The sequence below is a fragment of the Ictidomys tridecemlineatus genome, chromosome 7 (assembly GCF_052094955.1).
Source record: "Ictidomys tridecemlineatus isolate mIctTri1 chromosome 7, mIctTri1.hap1, whole genome shotgun sequence".
Taxonomy (NCBI): domain Eukaryota; kingdom Metazoa; phylum Chordata; class Mammalia; order Rodentia; family Sciuridae; genus Ictidomys; species Ictidomys tridecemlineatus.
In genome coordinates, this window is record NC_135483.1 from 151,614,836 (window position 1) to 151,637,521 (window position 22,686).

The 22,686-nt window shown below is 33.1% G+C and overlaps 1 protein-coding gene across 2 annotated transcripts in view; it reads left to right on the plus strand.

The window, feature by feature from the left end:
* Positions 1-22,686, plus strand: part of Znf804a (zinc finger protein 804A) — a 295,981-nt gene that overhangs the window by 209,954 nt on the left and 63,341 nt on the right. Inside the window, exon 2 of one of the 2 annotated variants that reach the window (XM_005324399.4) lies at positions 9,072-9,215. In XM_005324399.4, coding sequence (XP_005324456.1) covers positions 9,072-9,215 — 144 coding nt within the window. Of the gene's footprint in view, positions 1-9,071; positions 9,216-22,686 lie in introns of those variants that run through there. The other variant, XM_078017709.1, reaches the window with a different exon arrangement.

Consider the following 22,686-nt stretch of genomic DNA (forward strand, 5'->3'; position numbering starts at 1 on the left):
TGCCAAGGACACAAAAATCTCTTTTCTTTGATCACCATTAGGAGAACATGGTAGAATTTGTTAATATAAATAAAAAATAAATAAATGCCACAAAAATATTGGGCATTCCCCTAAGATATGGCTTCAAAGGGTTTGTCTCATCCAATGGAACACAGTCTGCCTACAGCAATTTGTCAGTTAACATTCAAGAGATCCTACTATTTCTTGGCTCTAGTCACTTCTGATCCAAATAATTAGATCTTATTTTCTATATTTCTTTGATTGTGCTTTTTTTCTCCAGTGTCTGAATTAGAGTTATTCCTTATGGTTTCTGTTCTCTGATCATTCAAATTAAGAAAAAATGGTTTTTAGATTTCTTTGTGTTAACATAGGAATGATGATTCTTAAGCTCTTCACAGAGTTGGAATCACAGGTCTTTATCTGCTTCCTACTCAAGCTCGCTTTGCATTCTTTTACCAATATTTCCTGAGATTCCAAATAAACCACTTAAACTCACATGGTTAAAATAAACACTTAAGCTCATTATCTCAGTCTCTATTTTTGAAAGAAGTTAATCTAGTGTCAACATGAGACAATTTACTCAGAGAAACAACTCTATCTTACCCTAGACCACTGCTGCAGCTAAGAAAGCAACAGATACACATTACATCCTTACATGCCTATCTTCTACCTTTCAGAGAAAATGGATGCTGCCTAGAAATTAAGAGGTTTTGTTTTGTTTTTCCAGTACTAAGGTTTGAAAGGGCTCTTGCTCAGAAAGAGCTCTACCACTGAGCTACATCCTCAGAGTTTTTTAAAATTTATTTGAGACAGGGCCTAAGTTGCCCAGGCTGACTTTGAAAGTGTTATCAGGATTCCTAACTTTCAAGGAGGTAAGACTAGAGGTGTGTGTGACCACACCAGATGTCATTTAAGAGATTTCTATACTGAAACAAGTACCCTTGATAACTATCACTCATATTTCATAGTGTGACTCTATAAGGTCTGTTTCTAGGCAGTTCTAATTTGGTGAATGTTATTTATGGTATTTTATATGTGTGAACTAGAACTGTAAGACACATCAGCTGGCATTCAGATTTGAAAATGTAATATGATTTTTCTTATTTTCCTTGAAAGATGAGACACCCTTTCAAACTTGATACTGAAGGACAGTTTCAAATTTGAGCCTCTTCTTAAAATAATTTGTCTAAGCATGAGAGTAAAAGTCTAATTCAAATAAATATGACATAATTTTCCTATGTACATATATGAAAACATTACAGTGAATCCCACCCCATTAAGAATTGGGTCTTAACTAGAATAAGATATATTGCCTTCTTATATAATTATATCAAAATAAATTCTACTATTATGTATAACTAAAAGAACCAATAAAAAGTCTAATTTGTTTTTCCCATCCATTCTTGAGCTGCAGTAATTACTGGTTTAAATTTATCAGAGTTCAACAAGTACTGGTCACATGTTAGGACTCAAGTGATCAAAGGAAAAAAAAATTAAACAGATACCTCCAAAGAGGCGGGAGGAGGGGGGACTTCTTGCTCCATTTCTCAGAAATGTGAACTTTGAGGTATACTTCTTGCTTGATGTTGGGGTGTACTTAATTGAGCTCATCAGAGTTGTCCATAGGCATATTATATTCAATGTACAGCCCTTCCAGAATTCAGTCTCTGCTTTCACTTTGATCATGGTCAGAGGAGTTTGACTGTGGAATCTTAAAAAAAAAAAAAAAAAATTGAAATTTAAATGGAACCACCCTTTGACCTACCTATCTCACTCCTCAGTTTACACCCAAAAGACTTAAAATCAGTATATTCCAGTAACGCAGCCACATCAATGTTTATAGCAGCTCAACTCACAAGAGCAAAACTATGGAACCAACCTAGGTGCCCTTCAACAGATGAATGGAAGAAGAAAATCACACACACACACACACACACACACACACACACACACACGCACACGCAATATATTACTCAGCTTTAAAGAACAATGAAATTATGGCATTAAATGGTAAATGGATGGAGCTGGAGAATATCATGGTAAGGGAAATAAGCCAATCTCAAGAAATGAAAAGCCAAATGTTCTCTCTGATATGTGAATGCCAATTCACAATAAAGAAGGAGGCTAGGCAAGAATAGACTTGCTTTAGATTAGGTAGAGAGGAGTGAAGGGAGGGAGAGGAGTGTAGGAAGAATAGTAGAATGAAACAAACATTACCTTATGTACATATATGACTACATGACTGATGTGATTCTACCAAATTCACAACCAGAAAAATGAAAAATTATACTCCATGTATAAAGAAATAAAAAGGAGACAGAGGCAAGGTGCAGAGGAAAATGGTTAAATGGAAAAATGGCTGCTCATCTGAGCTGCTGGCTTTATTTATATCAATAGGTTTCATTAGGTCACAATGTAAGATGTTTTGCTTATGATTAGATATGTGATCCAGCTAAGCATACATTGGTTATTATAAGAGTTCCTGGGAAAAACTGCAGAGTGTTCCAGCAGTGGGAAACAGGGTGTCTGTTTTTCTACAGGAGTCTGCTCACCAGAGAAACACTGTTCTGAATATTCCCACAGTCAGAATCCTTACGTCCATTTATGTATGATATATCAAAGTGCATTAATGTTTTCTACTGCCATGTATAACTCATTAGAATAAATTTAGAAAAGGACAAAAAAATTTTATAAGCACATCTCTGGCATAATCCTTTCAATGAATCTGTGATTTTTTTAATAAAATTGTGATTTTCTGCCTGAAGCCTTAGATTTCCCTCCTGAACTCCCTCAACGTGTTTTGTGATTCATTACATAGTCTTTGTGGCAACAGAACCTGGCATTTCAAAGCAAAATGACATGTATATTGATATAATAATTAGGCTTTTAGTACTCAGAAATGGTTACTTTCTGCCAAATAGGGCAAGGATTTAAACCAGATAGAGACTAACATCAGTACTAGTAGGATTTATTTCTACTTCCAAAACTTCAGACATCAAATACAAAGAAATTCTTCCTCACACTAACTCTTTGGGCATCGCGTGTGTGTCCTACAGTTCAATTCGGTTCTGATACTAACTGTATCCAAAGTTAGCATCAGACTTTACAGGTTAAAGGCTCATTCTGCAAGACTGTCCCCACTTCAGATGCTAGTCCAAACCCATGTCACCTGTACAGTTGAAATTTATGGGTTACCTAGACCTCGTCTTCAGGTTTAATAATTTGCTAGGATGGTTCACAGGACTCTGGAAAATGATTGCTTATCATTACCAGTCTATTGTAAGAATATAACTCATGAGCAGCCTGATGTGAGAAATGCATTGAGGAAATATTGGGTAGGGTTGTGGAGCTTCCATGATTTCTGTGGGTGATGCAGTACTCTGGGGTGTTTATTAGACCAGAAGCTCTCTGATCTCTGTAGGGATTTTTATGGAGGTTTACGTATATAGGCATGCTTGATCAAGTCATCAGCCATGGGTGATTGATTCAATCTTTAGTCCCCCTCACAGCTCCTTAGGGTTTGGGGAGTGGGGTTGAAAGTTTTGACCCTCTAATCATGTCTTGGTCTTTCCAGAGATCAGCCCCATCTTGAAGTTTTCTAGGGACTCCCAGCCACCAGTCATATGTGTTGCTTACTACGAGACACTCTTATCACTCTGGAGATACTAAGGATTTTAGAAGCTCTGCAAGGAGCTAGGGCCAAAGACTAAATATATATTTCTTATAATACCACAGTACAATAATCACTTTTCCTCATCCCTTCTTTAGTACTGTCTCTTTTATTTTTAATATAGTTTTGAGACTTGAACACTCTAAAAGGTCTTCTGTCACTGTTTTCTTCCTGAATAAATATTCTCTTCTTTTTTATTGTAAGAAAAGATAAAAGAAAAAGACAAAGAATAAAAAGCATTTCTCTTTTAGAAGAATGATAAGGAAAATAATTAAAGAGCAGATAACATTTTAGCAGATCTGTGTAAGAGCCAAATAAGTGTTTAATGAAAACATCTGGAATAAGAACATTTTAAGAAAACTTATCAATTCCAGATATGAAAGTGGAAATATGGTTAGGAAAGTTTCAGAAATGTTATTTTAAGTGGGTGGCTTAATCTATAAGATCATGATAAAAAACAATGACAACTCTGTGTTCAGGAACCAGATTTGTTCCTTTTTTCCTGTCCTCCCATCTTTTTTGATTTAATAATTTTCTATAATAATATTCTTTGATTTCTAACTTTATATGCTTTATATTTACTACAAAAGTTTTGCTTTGTGGTGATTTTTGAGGTTTAAAAACTACAGATTACACTAATAATACGATATCTTTAGATAATGACCACTTTGGTTCCATAAGAAACCTTTACACTTTCATGCCATCACCTGTGATATTTTTTATGTCATAATTTATGTCTATTTTGTATATTTCTTGACCTATTATTATAATTATATTTGTAATTATATATTTTATGTACATTATAGTTATTATATTTTACTGTGCCTTTTACCTTCCTACTAAAGTTATAAGTGATTTATGTCCGAACATGATGGTATTAGAGTATTCTGAGTTCGTACTTACTTTTGCAGTACTTAATTTTATCAATATTATATATACACATGTTTTTCATTACTAATTAGTATCCCTTTCTTCAGTTTAGAGAACTCTCATTAGCATTCCTATAAGATACTCTCTCAGAGTTTTGTTTTTCTAGAAAAATATTTAGTTCTTCTATTACAAATGACAGCAGTACTGGGCACAACATTATTGATTTCTTGTTATTGTTTATTTGTTTTTTTTTTCTTCAACATTCTAAGAAATTTACTCCACTCTCTAGGCCTGAAAGAAATTCATTGCTTACCTTATTCAAACTATCTTATGTAGTTTTCGCTTCTTTTTCCTCTGCTGTTAGGATCCTTTTTCAGTCTTATTTTGACAGATTATAATTTCTGTGGCTGTAGGTTGTTGAGATTGAATCTGATTGGAGACTCTTGACCTTCCTTTACCTGGATATTTATATCTTTCTTCAGAATTGGAATATTTTTGTTATTATTTATTTAAAAATATTTCCTACTGCTCTTTTTCCAGTACTTCACAAAATTCTTTGGCTAATATTCGCTCTTTGATGCCAATCTCTAAATCCCAACAGCATTCTTCATTCTTCTCCATTGTTTTCAATGTGTTTTTTTTCTAACTATAATATTTTCAAATACCCAGTCTTTGAGTTCACACATTTCCCCTAATTGCTCAATTCTGCTACTGATGGTGTATAATATATTTTTTACTTTCATTCTGTGTATTTTAAACTGAGAATTTTTCTCTATATATATTTATAAACATGAATATATATATATATATATATACACATAATTTTGTGGTTTTATATGTATATATAATTTTCTGTTTATATATGTTAATCTGGTACTGGGGTCTATTGTGGGTCTGGTCTTACTTGGGTTTTCTGAAGCAGCTCTGGTCTCCTAGTTCTTCGGAGTTTGAGGCTATGGAGACCAGTATATAGCCTGTGTCCACTGATGCTGGTTTGTAGGATGAGTGCACAGGTGCTGGTTTAGAGGATAAAGCCCCATGGACTGGCATGGTTCCTGAGGCCTCGGAGAACAACACATGACCAGGGTATATGGCATGGTTCTGAAGCCTAGGTTCATGAGAGCCTTTCAGTAATAAAATTTACTGAGACAGATCTAGATCTGGAGAATCCAGCTTCTGAGGCTGGCCTGAAAGTGTTTAAGGTTCAGTTTTGTAATGTGTAAGCCTGTGATTCCCAAGTGCCTATTTGGTGTTTTAAGCAAGAAATACCAAGCTGGTAATAGGAAAGACCTAAGACTATTTCCCCATGGGCCTGTGTAGACCTAATTCCTGTATCTCTAAGGGCAGACCTAGAGATTGAATCTGTAGGGACTAATCTGATAACTAGGACTATGTATGTCCTGAAATATGATAGTATAGGATTTTGGTTGGTGCTGAGTTGAGCCAAAAGTATGAAGCTGCTAGGTACTGGCCAGTGCTGGGTATGGACTGGAGCTTGGGGCATCCATATTTGGCCCAGCATTGGGGTAGCTTTGATGATACAGTTCATCAGAGAGTCCGGTAGCCTAAGGTTTTGAGACCCATCCTTGCACCAGGTTGAGCCTGGAAGCTCAGTCTGTAGGTATTGACCTGGAGTTTAGGGTAATGGGGGTCTTCCCTGTACTAGATTTTACTTGGACAAGATGAAGCTGGTGATGATATCTGAGGCAAAGTTTGATATTCACACTCCCTCTCCACTTCTAAGAATATTTCTCTCCATACTTTGTTCTTGGAACTGGTGGAAAAGTGACATGAGTAATGTAAAACTGTCTTTTCTACACTTTTAAAGCAGCACTTTCTATTTCTGTGCTATACCCATATTCTGAAATCTTTTGCTTCATTTATTTAGTACTTGTGAAGGTATTTTTAATAGTAGCTATTTGCTTAAATTAATGTTTCTCTGGACGACAAAACTGGAGTGTCCTATTCCACCATCTTTCTGAAATCATCCTTCTTTCCTTGCAGTGGAATGGTTTTGACAAATTGTGGAATGGTTGCATTAATACGTTAATGTATTTATAGTCATTCAATGGCTGTTTCAATATTCATAATAAAGAAGGAGAGTGGCTATGGGGTATCTCAGCCCAGCTAGGACTGGTTTTGTCCATACAAATGCACAATTAATTGTCATACCCATGACTCCTTTCCCTCATGTTACACATACAATAACAAAGTCACTGTAAGTGTTCTTCAATATGAATTACACTTAGGAATCAGAATTTCATTTGAAAGAACATTTTCTATGCCATTACTAATATTTTTGAAGAATGCAATTTACTTAAGAATGAGGTTTTTTAAATATTTATTCTTAAAATTTAGATGGACACAATGTCTTTATTGTACATTTATGTGGTGCTAAGGATCAAACCCAGGGCCTTGTGCATGCTAGGGGAGTGCTCTACCACTGAACCACAACCCCAGACCCCCCCCCTTTTTTTTTAGTTTTTTTTAATTATTATTTTTTAGTTGTAGTTGGACACAATACCTTTAATTTGTTTATTTTTGTGTGGTGTTGAGGATTGAACCCAGGACCTTGCAAATGCAAGGAGAGCGCTCTACCACTGAGCTACAACCCCAGCCCTGAATCAGTTTCTTTTCCACTTAAATTTTTCCTACTTTTCTAGGTAGAACAATTAAGAAACAATTACTACTTCTTTGAAGGATTGCCAGTATTACAAAGAAAAAAAACCCCTTATGCCATAAGAAGTAATCAAATATTTAGTCAGAGGACGGAAGCTTTAATGACTTTACAGAAATTACAATTAATGAGGAGGGTCAACTAGTTTATCAAGAAATTTCTGTTCTTTCAAAATCGTTCTGAGCCCTAATTCAGCTTTGAACTGAAATTTTTTGTCATTCTAGCATAATTCCAATACTGGTTGGAATGCTATCTCTGTTTCACACACTTCAGCCATGAAATTGTATTATTTAATTTTTGTTTCATTCTGATTGACTCTCCCACAAAGTGTTATTTTGAAAATTGAATGAACATTCAGTAAGCAGTTTAGATCTACAGGACTCATTTTCATCATTTAAACTATTTTCAAAGTAATGAAATTGAATAATTAATAATAGTATAAAAATCTGCTGAGATATGGTAAATTAATTTTTGAAATCGATGGGATCAGACATAAACAATTTACATTTATCATCTCTTTCTCATAAAACTTAACAATGGGAAACTGTCTTAAATGAGAAATAGTCTAGTTATTTATAGCTTATGAAAAATGGTTGATTCCTCTAAAGCATGCACCCTAAATTGTGGTAAATTTATTATTATATATGTTGTCTGCACAAATATATATTATAACACAATATGAAAATATCAGTCATTCATTAAATTACTAGCAAACCACTTTCAGACTTTACGGAAACATGTAAGTTAAACATTCAAACTATGACTCCCTCCCAGCCTGTATATTAGAGAAGACAGTTATCATTGCCACAATCAGAGTAACATCATTTCATATCCAAGTCCCAGTGCCTGAAAGTGTCTTGTGGAAGCATATGAGGACTGACTATATAGTTATTTTGAATTTTAAAGGAGGTGTATATAAGAGAATTTGCAAGTGAGAAACATAATATATTCCTGTGGTTCAGACTGCAGTTTACATCTTCCTCACATCAGCAATTTAGTGAAAAAAAATAAGCCAGTGTTTCAACATGTAAAATTTATTTGTGCCTGGCAACATTAACAGTTAAGCAGGCATGAAATAGCACGTAAATTTGAATTTAGGAAAATCTGAAAGCCACAAACACTTTGCTATTTTATGGTTCTTAAACAAAAGCTAATGATGACTGATCATATTTTTCCTCTTTTCAGGGATATGGTTGTATAGTTGTCTTTATTTACTATAACCATCATGAATGCATGTTCTATACAGGTTATTTCAATTTAGTTTAGGTAAATAACTTACATGACTTACAGAAAAGTGCTTTTTTCCACAAAGACTAGAAGACGTTTTAAATTTCAATCAAAATTTATATGGGCAAAGATGAAAATGTTAGTCAAGTGAAATCTAGCTTAGATGAATAAGTTATTATATAGATATTAAAGGAAACATTCTAAAATTAAATGTATACACACCAGTATACACTACTTTGAAAAGGATACATTATAGATGTTCAGCATAGGAAAGTTTTATATTAACTAAGCTGTTGCCAGAAATCTACACTTAAATCAAAACAGCTGTATGAATTTCATTTTTTATTCTAACATGGAATACAAACTTTTAAATCAACAGTTATATTTCTTCCTAGGATTTTCTTTTATTGTCCATGTTTCTGCTGTTTTTTTTTTACAATAAATATTTTGTATTTGTCTTTTAATATGCAAGTTTTAAGCTCATAATTTCTTTTAATTTCAATTGCTTTATTTTTCTCATTGTTATATTCTGTTTCTATTTTTAATTAGTATACTAAAGTTGACAACTGTCAAAATACAGTAAACTTCAGGGGAGAGAGTTAACTTCCCTGAAATTTTATTTTTTAGGACTATGCTGAGAAGGAGAATACCATAGCAAAAGCTCTGGAAGATCTGAAGGCTAATTTTTACTGTGAACTCTGTGATAAGCAGTACTATAAGCATCAGGAATTTGACAACCACATTAATTCATATGACCATGCTCACAAACAGGTAAGAAATTTTTTTTCATAAAAAGCTGACACTTCTGAACTTGAATAGTAGACTATAAAATATGAATATATATTTTATAATTTTTCTCTGATCTCTAGTTTTTAAAGATGTTATTCTGGGATGAGGTTTTGATGATACTTAGCAAAATATATTTTTTAAAAAAGCATCATAAACAAAGTTTGAAACCAATGACCGATGTAAAAAAATTTCATTTAATTGCCTTTTCATGAGTGTTGGTGTCTTGAAAACAATATTATACAATTGATGATCCTCTAAATGTCCTCAAATATATTAAGTGTTAAATATTTAAATCAATGTTATATTCATCAAATGTAAATACATTTTTATACATACATGCTTGCATTGCTTAGTGATGAGGGACACGTTCTGAAAAATGAGTCCTTCCACAATTTCATCATCAGACAAACATCCTCATGTACTTACACAGGCAAAGACATCTACAAAGTCACTGGGCAATATAATCTTTTGGGACAGCCATCATTTCACATGCCATTCATCACTGACAAATTTGTACAGCTCCTGATTGTAGCTCATTATAGAAAGCAGTTTAGGTTTCAACTACCATGGAAACAAAGAAATAGAAATCTGTGTGCTACAAATGGTCCAGGGTTATGGATTGAATAAGTATGTAATGTGTATAATGTAGTTTGTTTTAGTGTTCTTGCATTTTACTGTCAATTGTAAATCTAAGATTGATTTTGTAACACTGTATAAAGATGCATTTAAAATAGTGATTATGTTAGACATGAAGTTAATATAGATTTCATTTTTCTAGTGTGCTTTACGTTTACCAATTCAACTTTGATTTTGTTGTTGTTGTTGTTTGTTTTTTTTTTTTTGCTAGTGATATGATAGCCTTTTTTGCTTTACTTTAAAGCATTTTCTAATTTAAGCATCACCTACAAAGACTAACTGAAGAACTCATTTGGATATAAATGAAAGGCATAGATAGCTTTGACCATTCCATAAAATCAGATTTATTTAACATAAGGAAAAGTAGGGGGAAATGATCACATTTTTCAATGCTTATAAATGAATTGTGGGTATTTTATTTTGCTATCAATTTTTCATACTAACTAAACTGTGCTTTGGGGAGGCTGTTGAAGGGAAAAACTAGCCTTTAATTATGTAGTGATTAATTAATGAACATTTAGCTTAATGATAAGCCCTTGGCTTTTTCTCCTGGTATGTAGTAGATCCACTAGCACTCTGGTAATGTCTAAATAAATAGAAATATAAAAAATATTCCTTTCTTACTAAAAAGGCACACATATAAATTTACCATTGCTTGATTTGAACATTAACATCCATCAGGAAGTAGTATTGATTTTTTTCTAAATTTGTTGGCATTAATTTTATACACACACAAAATAATTCTGCAATGTGTTGCTAGAGTGGCAAATCTGAGAAAGTAGTTCTCTTGTTTTTTCCTAGGAATCTGAGAACACAAGATATGTTGTTACACATATGTTTCATTATGTAAAGTAAGTATTTTAAAATGTATGTTTGTTTAAGGGTGTTTTAAAAGCTATTAATACGGTTTTTAATAGATTATAACATTTAGTTATAAGGTTTCATAAAGGTCAAACTCACTTAGGTTATCCTGAGGATCTTTATATTTCCTTATTCTTTTAAACTTGGCCTACTATATATTCTATACAAATAAGCTAAGGGAATTTAGGGGGATCCATCTTGTTATTTTGAAGGGCCATAGGTTCACATTTGAAAATACTCTGGGCATCAGGTCAGATAGAGAGAGACACTTCCAAAATGTTCTGGTAGATAGCATTGTTACAATTGATCAATTTGTCATGAGATGATATTATAGTATCTTAAAATATGTAAAATCTATATATTCATTATGTCCCTTCTCTTTAGGATAGGGGTACATCTTGGAGGGTGTTTGGCTTTGGAATTCTCTCCCTTTAAGGAAAAATGTGTCATCCCATGACAGCTATCCATATTTTTAACACCTGATTCCAAACTCCTTGGATACTTTAAATGAAGACGAAGCAGAAACTGGCTAGAGGTGTACAATTTAGAGTATTCTTTATTGAAAACCTAAGGTTGGGATACATTAAAAACAAATAAACATAGAAAAGTTTACCTACTGTCTGATAAGGCTTGATGTAACTCTTGAAAATTAGGTTTTTTAGGATTAAGTTCACTAAACAACCTGTCTGCATATGGAACAGCAACAACAACAACAAAAAAGAAATGTACAAGAGAAATAAATGTAAAGTCACTCTGTGAAAGTTGATGGAGAGAGTATAGAAATAGCAATTTTGATTTCTATATATGTTTATTTGTCTCTTTTTCTAGCTTTGTGAAAGTTTCAAATGATTCCTTTGAATAAGCTTTCCATCCCTTTGACATTCTAAATTCCTTCTTAAATCCCTATAATGCAAAGTTCTTGTAAGCTTCCTTCAATCCTATATATTACATTTTTTTCTCCTTCAAGGCTGCATTCACAAATAGCTGGTCTTTGAGCTCACTAATTCTTTCTTCTATGCAATCTATTGCATTTTTAAATTTTGCTTCACTTATTTTTCATCTCAAGGATTTCTGTTTTTAAGTTGCTTCCATCTTTTTTTTAAAGTTTCTTTTTTAGAATGTGAACTGTTTCTCTGTGTTTTCTTCATGCTCATTGTATTTCCTTAAAACAGCTGACTTAAATTCTCTGAGTTTCAGCGTACTGTTTAATATCTGATCTCTTTCTGATCCTTTATTTTGAACTTTGGCTGAGGTCATGATTTCCTCAAATCTCTTGATATGTCTTGGTGTGTGAAGTCAACTGGGCACTAAATGATTAAATTTTTATTCCAGTCATCCTAATCTGGCTTTGTTTGATCCAGCCTTTCAAAAATTCTAAGCAGGCTGCTCTGCTTGTTTTCTTTGAGCCTGTATTCACTTCAGCATGGGATGATGACTTATATACAGGTTTGTTAGGAGTTCACCATTGATGAGTGGTCACTGTCTCAGCACTAGACAAAACTCCAAGATCAATTTGTCCCAAATCCACCATCAATGTCTTGTTTAACATGAACTCGGGAATTACCTAAGAAGAGCAATCTATTTCTATAAGCCTCTTAAGGTAATTACTGGTCTATGGTTAAGCAGTACAGGATTTGTTTTCTGCCAGCATTTGGCAGACTCAATATGGAGGGATGTACTCCATGCCCCTGTGCCATGTCTGTGGCCACTGATTACACAATGCTGTATTTTGCACTGAGCCTGCTATACTCTACCAAGTCCAGTGCAATATCGGCTGGAATAATCCACAGTCTATGGGATTGCCTACAGTAAAGATGGACTCAAGACCCAGGAACACTGCCATCAGTTAGGGGAACCTGGCACCACACCTGTTCCAAAGACTTCGTCCACAGACACTGATCTGAGGATAGGAGCCATTAAAAGCTGACCAGTGTTAGATTTTGCCAGCTAAGCACTGAATTCCAAAGCAAGTCCTAGGCTTACTATACTGTCCTACTCCTAGCAAATCGAGTCTTGCTCTACAGTATGGTGTCTGAGATTGATAAAGACCACCAAAGATCATGCTAAGCTGGATCACACCTGGATCTCAGTCTCAAGGATGTGCATAGTCTTAGGAACACATCTTTGCCCATGCTATAGATATTGGTGATGCAGACTAAACCCCAAGTACATCCTATTATGGTGAAGAAGTCTGTCTGGTTCCAGAACAAGTCTAAAGGCTTTGTCAATATAAGTATTGGCTTGGGATAGCTGTGCTGTCTAAGGTTTTTAGATGATACTTCACGACAGTCCTTTGGCTACCATGGCTGACACTCTGCTGGGTGATTCTTAAGTCTCACAGTCACAAGGATGTGCACAGTCAATGAGATTTGAGGGCTCCCATGCCCACTCAGGGCTGGCAACGATGCAGGTCAAAACCTGAGTCTGTCTTGACATTATGCAAGGCCCTTTGATTTCTTTTTGTTTCAAGGTCTTACTGTGCTAGGACCAAGCACTGAATTGCAAGGCAAATTTCTGCGCTATCTTTCATGCCCTTCTCCTCCATAGGTGGAGTCTTATTCTACTCTCTGCTGCCTGCTGCTGTGGGAGGAGTGGTGAGGTTTACTTTGCTGTTTAGCTAACAGTTCCAACAGCTCAGGCCACAGGCATTGGCACAGGAAAGCAAATAATATTATTAACACATGTAAAATTCAATACTCTGCAAAAAAAATGACAGTTTAAATGCAATCATTATTTTCTCTATGTACACAAAATAGTTGATTTATTATTTTAAAACATAGGAAATAGTTTTACATAATAATAAACTCAGTATTTTAATGTAACCATATCTCCCCTTACCTAGAACAGTATCACTTTATACCCACTGACCTGGTTTAATTTTTAATGTGTCCTCCCTTTGGGTAATTAATAATATGGTTAGAATATGTATGTTTATTAAAAAGGAGCAATATTTTTGGACATTTAATGAATGTGGAAGTTTAAAGGCAATGGTCTAGCAAGCCTCATTTTTCTTTCTAGTTATAGATTTATCCATCTCTGGAATGTTAAAGGAAATGTTATTTTAAATCTAAAAGAACATATTGTTACTATATGTATATGTATCCATGAGGAAATTACATAAACATATCTTTGCATGTGGAACAAATTCATCTGAAGAGTCCAGACACCTATGTAGCTCACAGTAGCTCTATCAGTAACTGCTTTATGGACAGAGCTTTTTATTTAAGTTCTTCAGAGTTCTATTTTTGTGTCTATACACAGAGGATTTTGTTGAGGTGATTTTCTTTGGCCTATCTGGATCACAATTTCTAGAATTCAAAATTGTCAAGTGTAATAATAAGTTCTATGCATCATTGTAAATTATCCATATATACTCAATTGCACACCTTACAATTGATTCTCTCGTGTGAAAAGATGAATAAAATAGTTTCTAATAAAGTTATATCATTCTGAATTCTAGTCACTGAGATAAAAAAAAAAAGATCAGAGAATCAGCATCAGGTAAAAGAAAAGATTTTCCTCTAAACCATTTCACCTGTTCATCTGCCCTTAAAGTAAAGCCACACAGTGTCTGTCCTCTCACCTGGCAGCCTATGGGCAATTCAGAGCTATTTTCGCTGTAAGAGATTTGTCATACTGATGCTATGAAGAGATAGAAAAGGGAATGATTGCCTTATTGCTACTGTCCCTCAAACATCTTGATTTTTGCTTTAGTGGCTGCAATGTGGCTGAAATACTTCCCAAAAGGCACTGAAGTGCCCTCCACCTCAGCAAGTCAGGATTCAGTACCTTGCTGCTTGCTGTTTTGTTCTGCCCCAGAGGAAGTCAAGGTCAGGCTGGGTTGTTGGAATGTGTTATTCCTGCAGGGATTTCTACTGCTATAGAAATGGAATAGCTTTATTCTTCAATTTGAACATTTCCTAATAATTTAAACTGCTGTTCAGCGATATGACACTGGAGAAATGCATTACTTTTTGATATTTTTGTGTAAATATTCACCTGTGGAATAAAAGCACATATCAATTAATGGTTAATTTAAAATGAATACACAACACACACACACACAGTAAAGTCACTTCAGATATCTTCTATGAGATATTCATTATTTGTGCTTGTGTGCTGTGTAGTTCAGTTTAATTGTGCTTTATTTCTTACTGTTTTAAAAAATTACTCTGAAATTTTTTTCTTAGTCTAAAGGAAGAACATATCATTCGCTCCTCTACAACCTGCAAAACCTCAAATGATTGTCCCAAGTATGCATATATCTATCTATACATACATATATCATAAAACATAAATCATCATTCTACTGTTCTCTTTTGACATTTCTTATTTAAAGCCACTCATGATTCATACAGCACTAAACTGCAGGTTTTGTCTTGAGTTTTCACCAAACTTTGGATAAAAATAATAATTTCTACAATCTGAATGGTTGTCATATTTATAAATTTTCTCCCAATCAACTTGAAGTCTTCTTGCTTCCTTTCTAATATCCATCATTTATCAGGCTGAGATGATGGAACATGAACTCAGTCAATCTGTGTTGAGTGCAGAAAAAAAAAAAAACAAACAAACTGAAAGGAAATGTTTCTGACCTATATTACCTAAATGTAATTGTATATTAGAAAAACACTTGAAAAACAATCATAAGAGAAAAATACAGCTAATTATAGGGATTTCATTTTATGAATGTCAATTAGCCATTATAATTCATTAAAAACATTCAACTTTTGGTGACAATTTCTCTCTCTCTCTCTATATATATTTTTTTTTCATTTATTTATTCTTATTTTGGAACCCAAGATTTAACTCTGGGTAACTTGACCACTGAGTCACATCACCAGCCCTATTTTGTATTTAGAGACATGTTCTCATGGAATTGCTTAGTGCCTTACTTTTGCTAAGGCTGACTTTGAACTAGAGATCCTCATGCCTCAGCCTCCTCAGCTGCTGGGATTACATGCATGTGCCACCATATATGGCAAATTTATCCTTCTTATTGTTTGTTTGACAACTTGGTTGGTGTTATCAATGAGACTGCATGTTTTTCTTTTATCATACTAATTTTATAGTACTTTGTTAATAAATACATTTTGTGTGATTACATCTATTTTGAGAAATAATTTACAAATTAATTATATATTTTTACTGTGTGCAAAGATTTATCTTTCTTTAGTATTATTTTTTTAAGAAATTGAGAAACTTTCTGGGTGTTTGTTTCTTTGTTTGTTTGTTTTTGTACTGGGAATTGAGCCTAGGTCCTGTGCATGCTGAGTAAGTGCTCTACTACTGAGCTATATTCCCAGTCCAGGAATTATTTTTAATACAATTAGATTTCTTAGAAGAAAATTCATCTGGGAAAAAAAGAAATATATAAATCTAAGATTAACATAATGTGAGGATTCCAGAGCAGCACCTCTCGAATATAAATTTTTTCTCTCTAAAATTTTCATCTGCTAATCCTATCAAGAGTCAAACTTTACATGATCTGCTGAAAGGATTATCTCAAAATATATTTCAAGATCCTCCTTGCATTTTTAGCAACTAAGACTTCAGTATTTCTGCTTCTGGGGTAGGAGGCAGTCATGGTATAGAACAACAACAAAAAAAATCTTTAATTCTAGTTGAATGTTAAAATCACCAGAGTTTTAAAAATAGAATTCCAGAGTCTGGTATAGATCCATGGCTCATGCTCATGTTGGAAGATTTCCAGATAATTATAATATGAGGCTACTGTTGAGAAATAGAATGGGAATAGCCAGGGTGGTAAAGTTAATATTACATGGAAATCTGATAACATGTTTGTGTCTTTCTGTGGTCTGGAGGATATAGAATAGCTAAATTGCGATCCTTTTGGTTACAAAACAATTTTTTATAACAGTGTAAAGAAGATGGAGTGAGAAACAAAGAGGGTGAAGACAGGCAGTTAAACAACTAGATTTTGATTTTCCCTCTTAAACAATGAGCTCTAGAGGAATAGATGTACTACAAAGAAATAGAGAAAGTAGAAACCCTGGAAAGAGAATGCCTTTGGGGCTACTTGATCCACATCTATTTGAAACTCAGCCAATATCAAGTACATTTTAGCAGCAGAATGAATTTAAGAAACAAATTGTTTGGTTAAGCTTTTTAGGATATTACTTTAAACATGCGATAAAGTCACCTCAAATTTTACTGCTGCCTTCTTGTAGGTTTCTGAAGGGAACTATTTGGAAACTGGTGATCCTGCCACAGATGGGGGTGAGATGCAAGTAGATTCCTTTGTCAATGAGCAGGACAGAAAGCATGGGTAACTGAGAGATGTCAGATTTGCTAAAGGAAACTAATTTGGAACAGAAGGCTGATGAGTCTTCAATTAGAGGTATAAAAAACATACAGTGGGACACTCTAGGCGTTGACTTCAGAAATGGAGGCACTAGTATTCTCTATGATTAGAGAAAACAGATAATCTCTATGGAGAATGTGTGAATTTCAGCTGTCTAAACAATATGTAAGACATAAACAGGCTATGAATAGTTAATAATGCTTAGTAATTAACATTATGCTTGCTTATTTTAGAATTGCCTATGTTTAGCCATTAGATGAATTATTACCTTTTGAGATCACCAGCTATTATTTCTGAAAGAAAAACATTACTCATGGAGGACTAGAAACAGAATAAGAAGATGAATGTATAAATATGTATGCATATCACATTTATAATCACTTATGTATGTAGTACATATATGTATATACATTTTGAGTATAAACATATATGCAATCAGTTTACATTCTTCCTTAACCCAGAAATAAAAATATTTGCAGTCTTAGTAATTTAGTATTGGAAGTGTAATTTAGTTATTGCAAGCAGCATTGACAAGGGAAAATTCTGGAAATATTTAACATACAATAATTACATGAAATTGGCTACATGATTATTATCATAACTTCTGGCAAAAGAACACAGTGAAGTTTGAAATCCTATTTGTAATAACCATTTTCTTTCTTGAAATGAATGACTTTTGTTTTTACTGAACATTTGGCTCATCAGTGCTTTCAGAAGCAGTCATAGGTATAAACCTTTTTAAAATTTAATCTAGACTTCAGAGAAGTTATGAAATTATCAAACACAAGCTATTGTGTTGACGTGCTGACATCAATTCTTTATGTGCTGAAATTTTATTTTATCACAGAAATCATTATTCTGTGGACAGACAAATTTGAGATGACATATGTCTTAATCCATTTTATGCTAAAACAACAGAATACCTAAATCTGGGTGATTAATAATGAACAGAATTTTTTTGGCTAAAAGTGGAGAAATCCAGGAAACAAAAGGCCAGTATCTGTTTAGAATATCCTTGCTGCTCTTCTGGTGATGGAAGGCAGTAAAGCAAGAAGGAGCAAGAGGGGACTGGACTCTTCCTCTAGCACAGAGTCAATCCCACTCAGCCTAATCACCTTTTAAATGGACCAACTCATCATACTGTTACAATAGCAATTACAATTCACCTTGAGTTTTGGAGGAGACAAACACTCAAACAAAGAACAGTGTGCAATTAATATAATACTGTTACATAGACCTCAAGGTGATTCTGCTAGAATTTTTTTCTAAAATGTAAGAAATAAGCTTAATACTATGAATTATTCATAGCTGCAAAACATAATCTCAACAATTCTCAAATGGCCATCCCTAGAAATAGTAGTAACTCCCTTTTTACTCCCTAAGCTAAGGTTCTAGTTTTTGCTTACTATGTTATTCTAACCCTTTGATGTCATATCTACTTCATGATGATCTTTAATGAGTGTTCATTGAAGAGATATGTTAATGAGTAAATGAAGGGATTCTGTTTTCTTTGTAAAATGCATGTTAGATGATGGAAAAAGAAGAGGAATAGATCTTCAATGATGCCTCAGATGGTTATGGTAGCAGTAGAGAGAGATATAGTTGAATATCCAGCAGAATATTCTATATGTAGAAGCAACATGACTACAAATGAATTGAGCATTAAAGACAGAAAGAAGAAAGTACAATCTATTGCCTAGATTGCTGGCATGAATATCTGGGAAGATAAATTGCATAGGTCCTATCCTGGACAGGAAGGAATCAGGGTAATTGGGTAGATAGACTTCTCTTTCTCTTGGTTCCATCCAAGTGGTTTTCAGAACAGTGTGATTTCATGCTCCACATTTGAAATTCTTAGATCCTTAGAGGATATATATCAGATTTTAGTGTATCTTTTAAATAAGTTGTTTTACTGAATTATTTTACTTTTATTTTATCTGAATTTGTAACATATACAATCTCTATATGTTTTTAGAAATATAATAATGAAAACATGTCAAATCTTTCTTTTGTTAATGCTTGGTCATTGAAACACTGATTCTCAAGCTGTACTCCAAAAATCAGGGGTGCTTGTAATATGTGTGAACTTGTCAGAACATTAGATTTTTTTCAGGCCATACTGTAAATCTTCTGAGTCTAAGAGAATCAATATTTCTCTGTGTAAAAATTACTTTACATATAATGTACCTAGGTATATATTCAAATGTCATTACTTAGTATTAAATTATGATAATTAGCACATAAAAGTAATGATAAAGTTTATCCTTAGAATTAAAGCAGAATTTCAAATGAAACTGTCCTTGAATTTTCTCTAACCAGCATTCTACCTCTCATATTCATCCTTGCCTGGTTGGTGAAATGTAAATGTGTAGAAACACATGTATGTGCCCACTGAAAAGCTTATGCAGGCCCATTACCAAGACAGATCTCTTGCTTAGCTGATCTTGATTTCTCTGATTTTGATGTGTATTCTCACCATAGGAACCTAATCCCCAGAGGCAATGTGTAAACTTTGAATAATCTAACCCAAATATCTGCTGCACTACTATAAAAATTAAACATCTCTGTTACAGTCATGCAGTCCATAATCTCTCCCAGTCCTGCTAGATGCCTACCAAAAGAAAGCACTGAAACATTAAAGACTATATTAAGATATTTATTTTCACAGTTTTTGAATTTAATGTAATTTGCATGCATTCTATGGTGCCTATTGGATAAAATATATTTAATTAGGTGTACAAATGAATAAGAAACAATATTAAATTACAGTTTCAATGGTTTTCTCATCAACACAAACACACATCTTAAATATAGTATATATAGTGTATATATATATACACATAAGTATTTAAAAATGTATTCATGCTAACATGCATATGTTCAATGCACTATAAATATGATAAACAAGTATCAAATCAATTTAAAGTGTTATTTACATTTTATCAATTAAATTTCACACCAATTTATTCATGTGATTTATGCCATATATAATAAATTACTAATTAAAATATTTTCCCATCTTTACACTTGCTTAAAATGTTCCTTCAGGCTTTTAAACCAATTTTGAAAATATTGCCTAAGTATGCAGCTCAGGAGTACATGCTGCTTATATTTTTGCAATAAAGGGATATTAATGTGAAAAAGTTGATGCCTCTGTAGTGATATTCCTCAGAGCCAAAGGTGAAGTCAAATCATCAGAATGATGTGTTCCAAGCAAGAAGGTGTGATTCATTTCACCAAATTCCTAACAAAATTCTCTGCAGAATAGTAACAACTTCTTTTTTTAGCATATTGATAATTTCTTTTTAATTTAAAAATGTCACTGTGCTGTCTCATTTTTTAACAAAGATGAATGCTAAGTGTTTAACTGAAATATCTCATAAAGAAATTATGATTTGCTAAATGTTAAATCCAACTTTGTTTCACCCCAAATATTGTTTTGGGCTGCAAAAGCTGTTTCACTCTGAAGTCCATAAGAAATTATCATAAATGTTTTAATCCAAATATAGTTTACACAGGAGAAAAAAATAAGAGAAAAATAAATCATTATTATCAAAAGGTTGAAAAACATGATGTTTCAAAGAAAATATTACACACAGTTTATTTAGTTTATGTTCAGCCACAATATCTTTATGGAAAAATAATTTAAAACGAGAACAAACAATTTTTTATCTGGAGTACTTCTCAGAAATAAATATATATACATATATGTGTATATGTATTATATATATTACCTTTTCTTCAACATGTGAAATCATGAATATCATGAAATACAGAATTATGTCATTTGGAGAAAGATGAATGGAATTTGAGGCCATTATGTTAAGTGAAATAAGCCAAGCTGAAAGGTCAAGGGTTTCCATCCTCATGTCAAATAGACTTCATGCCAAAGTTAATCAAAAGGCATAAAGAAGGACATTTCACACTGCTCAAGGGAACCATACACCAACAACACATAACAGTGGAGCTGCTATGTTCATCAAATAAATTCTTCTCAAGTTCAAGAGTCAAATTGACCACAACACAATAATCTTGGGTGACTTTAACTCAGCTCTCTTACCACTGGATAGATCTTCCAAACATAGTTGAAAAAATAAACTATAGATCTTAATAATGCAAACAATATCTTTGACTTAACTGACATATATACAATATTTCATCCTTTATTAAGAGAATAACTTTCTTCTCAGCAGGACATAGATTATTCTCTAAAATATACCATATAATATTCCACAAAGCAACTCTTATCAAAAACAAAATAGCAGAGACACTACTCTGCATTTTATCAGATCATAATGGAATAAAATTAGAAATTTTATAAATAAAAATTATTCTAACACCTGAATACTAAGCAATATGATTCTGAATGAACAATAGGTCACAAAAGACATCAAGGAGGAGGTTAAAAAATTCTTAGAGGTAAATGAGAACATGGACACAACATATCTCTGGGACATTATGAAAGCAGTACTAAGAGGAAAGTTCATTGCTTGGAGTTCATTCTTCAAAAGCAGAAAAAGTCAACAAATAAATGACTTAACACTACATCTCAAAGTCCTAGAAAAAAAAATCAACACCAAGAGAAGTAGAAAGCAAGAAATAATTAAAATTAGTGTTAAAATCAAAGAAATCAAAACAAAAGAAATAATTGAAAAAATTGACAAAACACAAAGTTGATTCATTGAAAAAATAAATAAAATTGACAGAAGAACTTAAATTAACACTATTTGCTGACAATATGATTCTATACCTAGAAGAACCAAAAAGTTCCACCAGAAAATTTCTAGAACTAGTAAATGAATTCAGCAAACTAGTAGAATATAAAATCAACACCCATAAATCAAAGACATTTCTGTATATAAGTGACAAATCCTCAGAAATGAAAACTACCTGTTTTCAATAAAATAAAATACTTGTGAATCAATTTAACAAAAGAGATGAAAGATCTATATAATGAAATTACAGAACCTCAAAGAAAGAAATCAAAGAAGAGCTTAAAAGATGGAAAGATCTACCTTGCTCTTGGATAGGCAGAATTAATATTATCAAAATGACCATACTACCAAATGCACTATACAGATTTAATACAATTCCAATCAAAATCCCAATGGAATTCCTCATAGAAATTGAAAAAGCAATCATGAAACTCATCTGGAAAAATATTAGATTCAGAATAGCTAAAGCAATCCTCAACAGGAAGAGTGAAGCAGGTGGCATCACTATACCAGACCTTGAACTATACTACAGAGCAATGATACAGAATAGAGGACACAGAGACTAACCCATGTATTTAAGGAAGAAAAAGACATATAAAAAACACATCAAAAAGGACAAACCTTATTGCAAAAAATATCATAACTATTTTGAATATAAATGTACTATATACTCCAAATAAAAGACAAAAATTGTCAGACTACATTAAAAAAGATAAAAACTATAAGCTATATTAATTTCTGGGACATAAATAGGTAGAGTGATAGAAAAGATATTCCATTTAATCAGAACCATAAAAACTGGGGAGGATATACTAATACAGACAACATAGAATTTAAGAGAAGGAATAAAAGAAAGAAAGAGAAAAATCAAAAACTAAAATTATTACTACAAAAGACAAGCAAAATAATGCTGGGA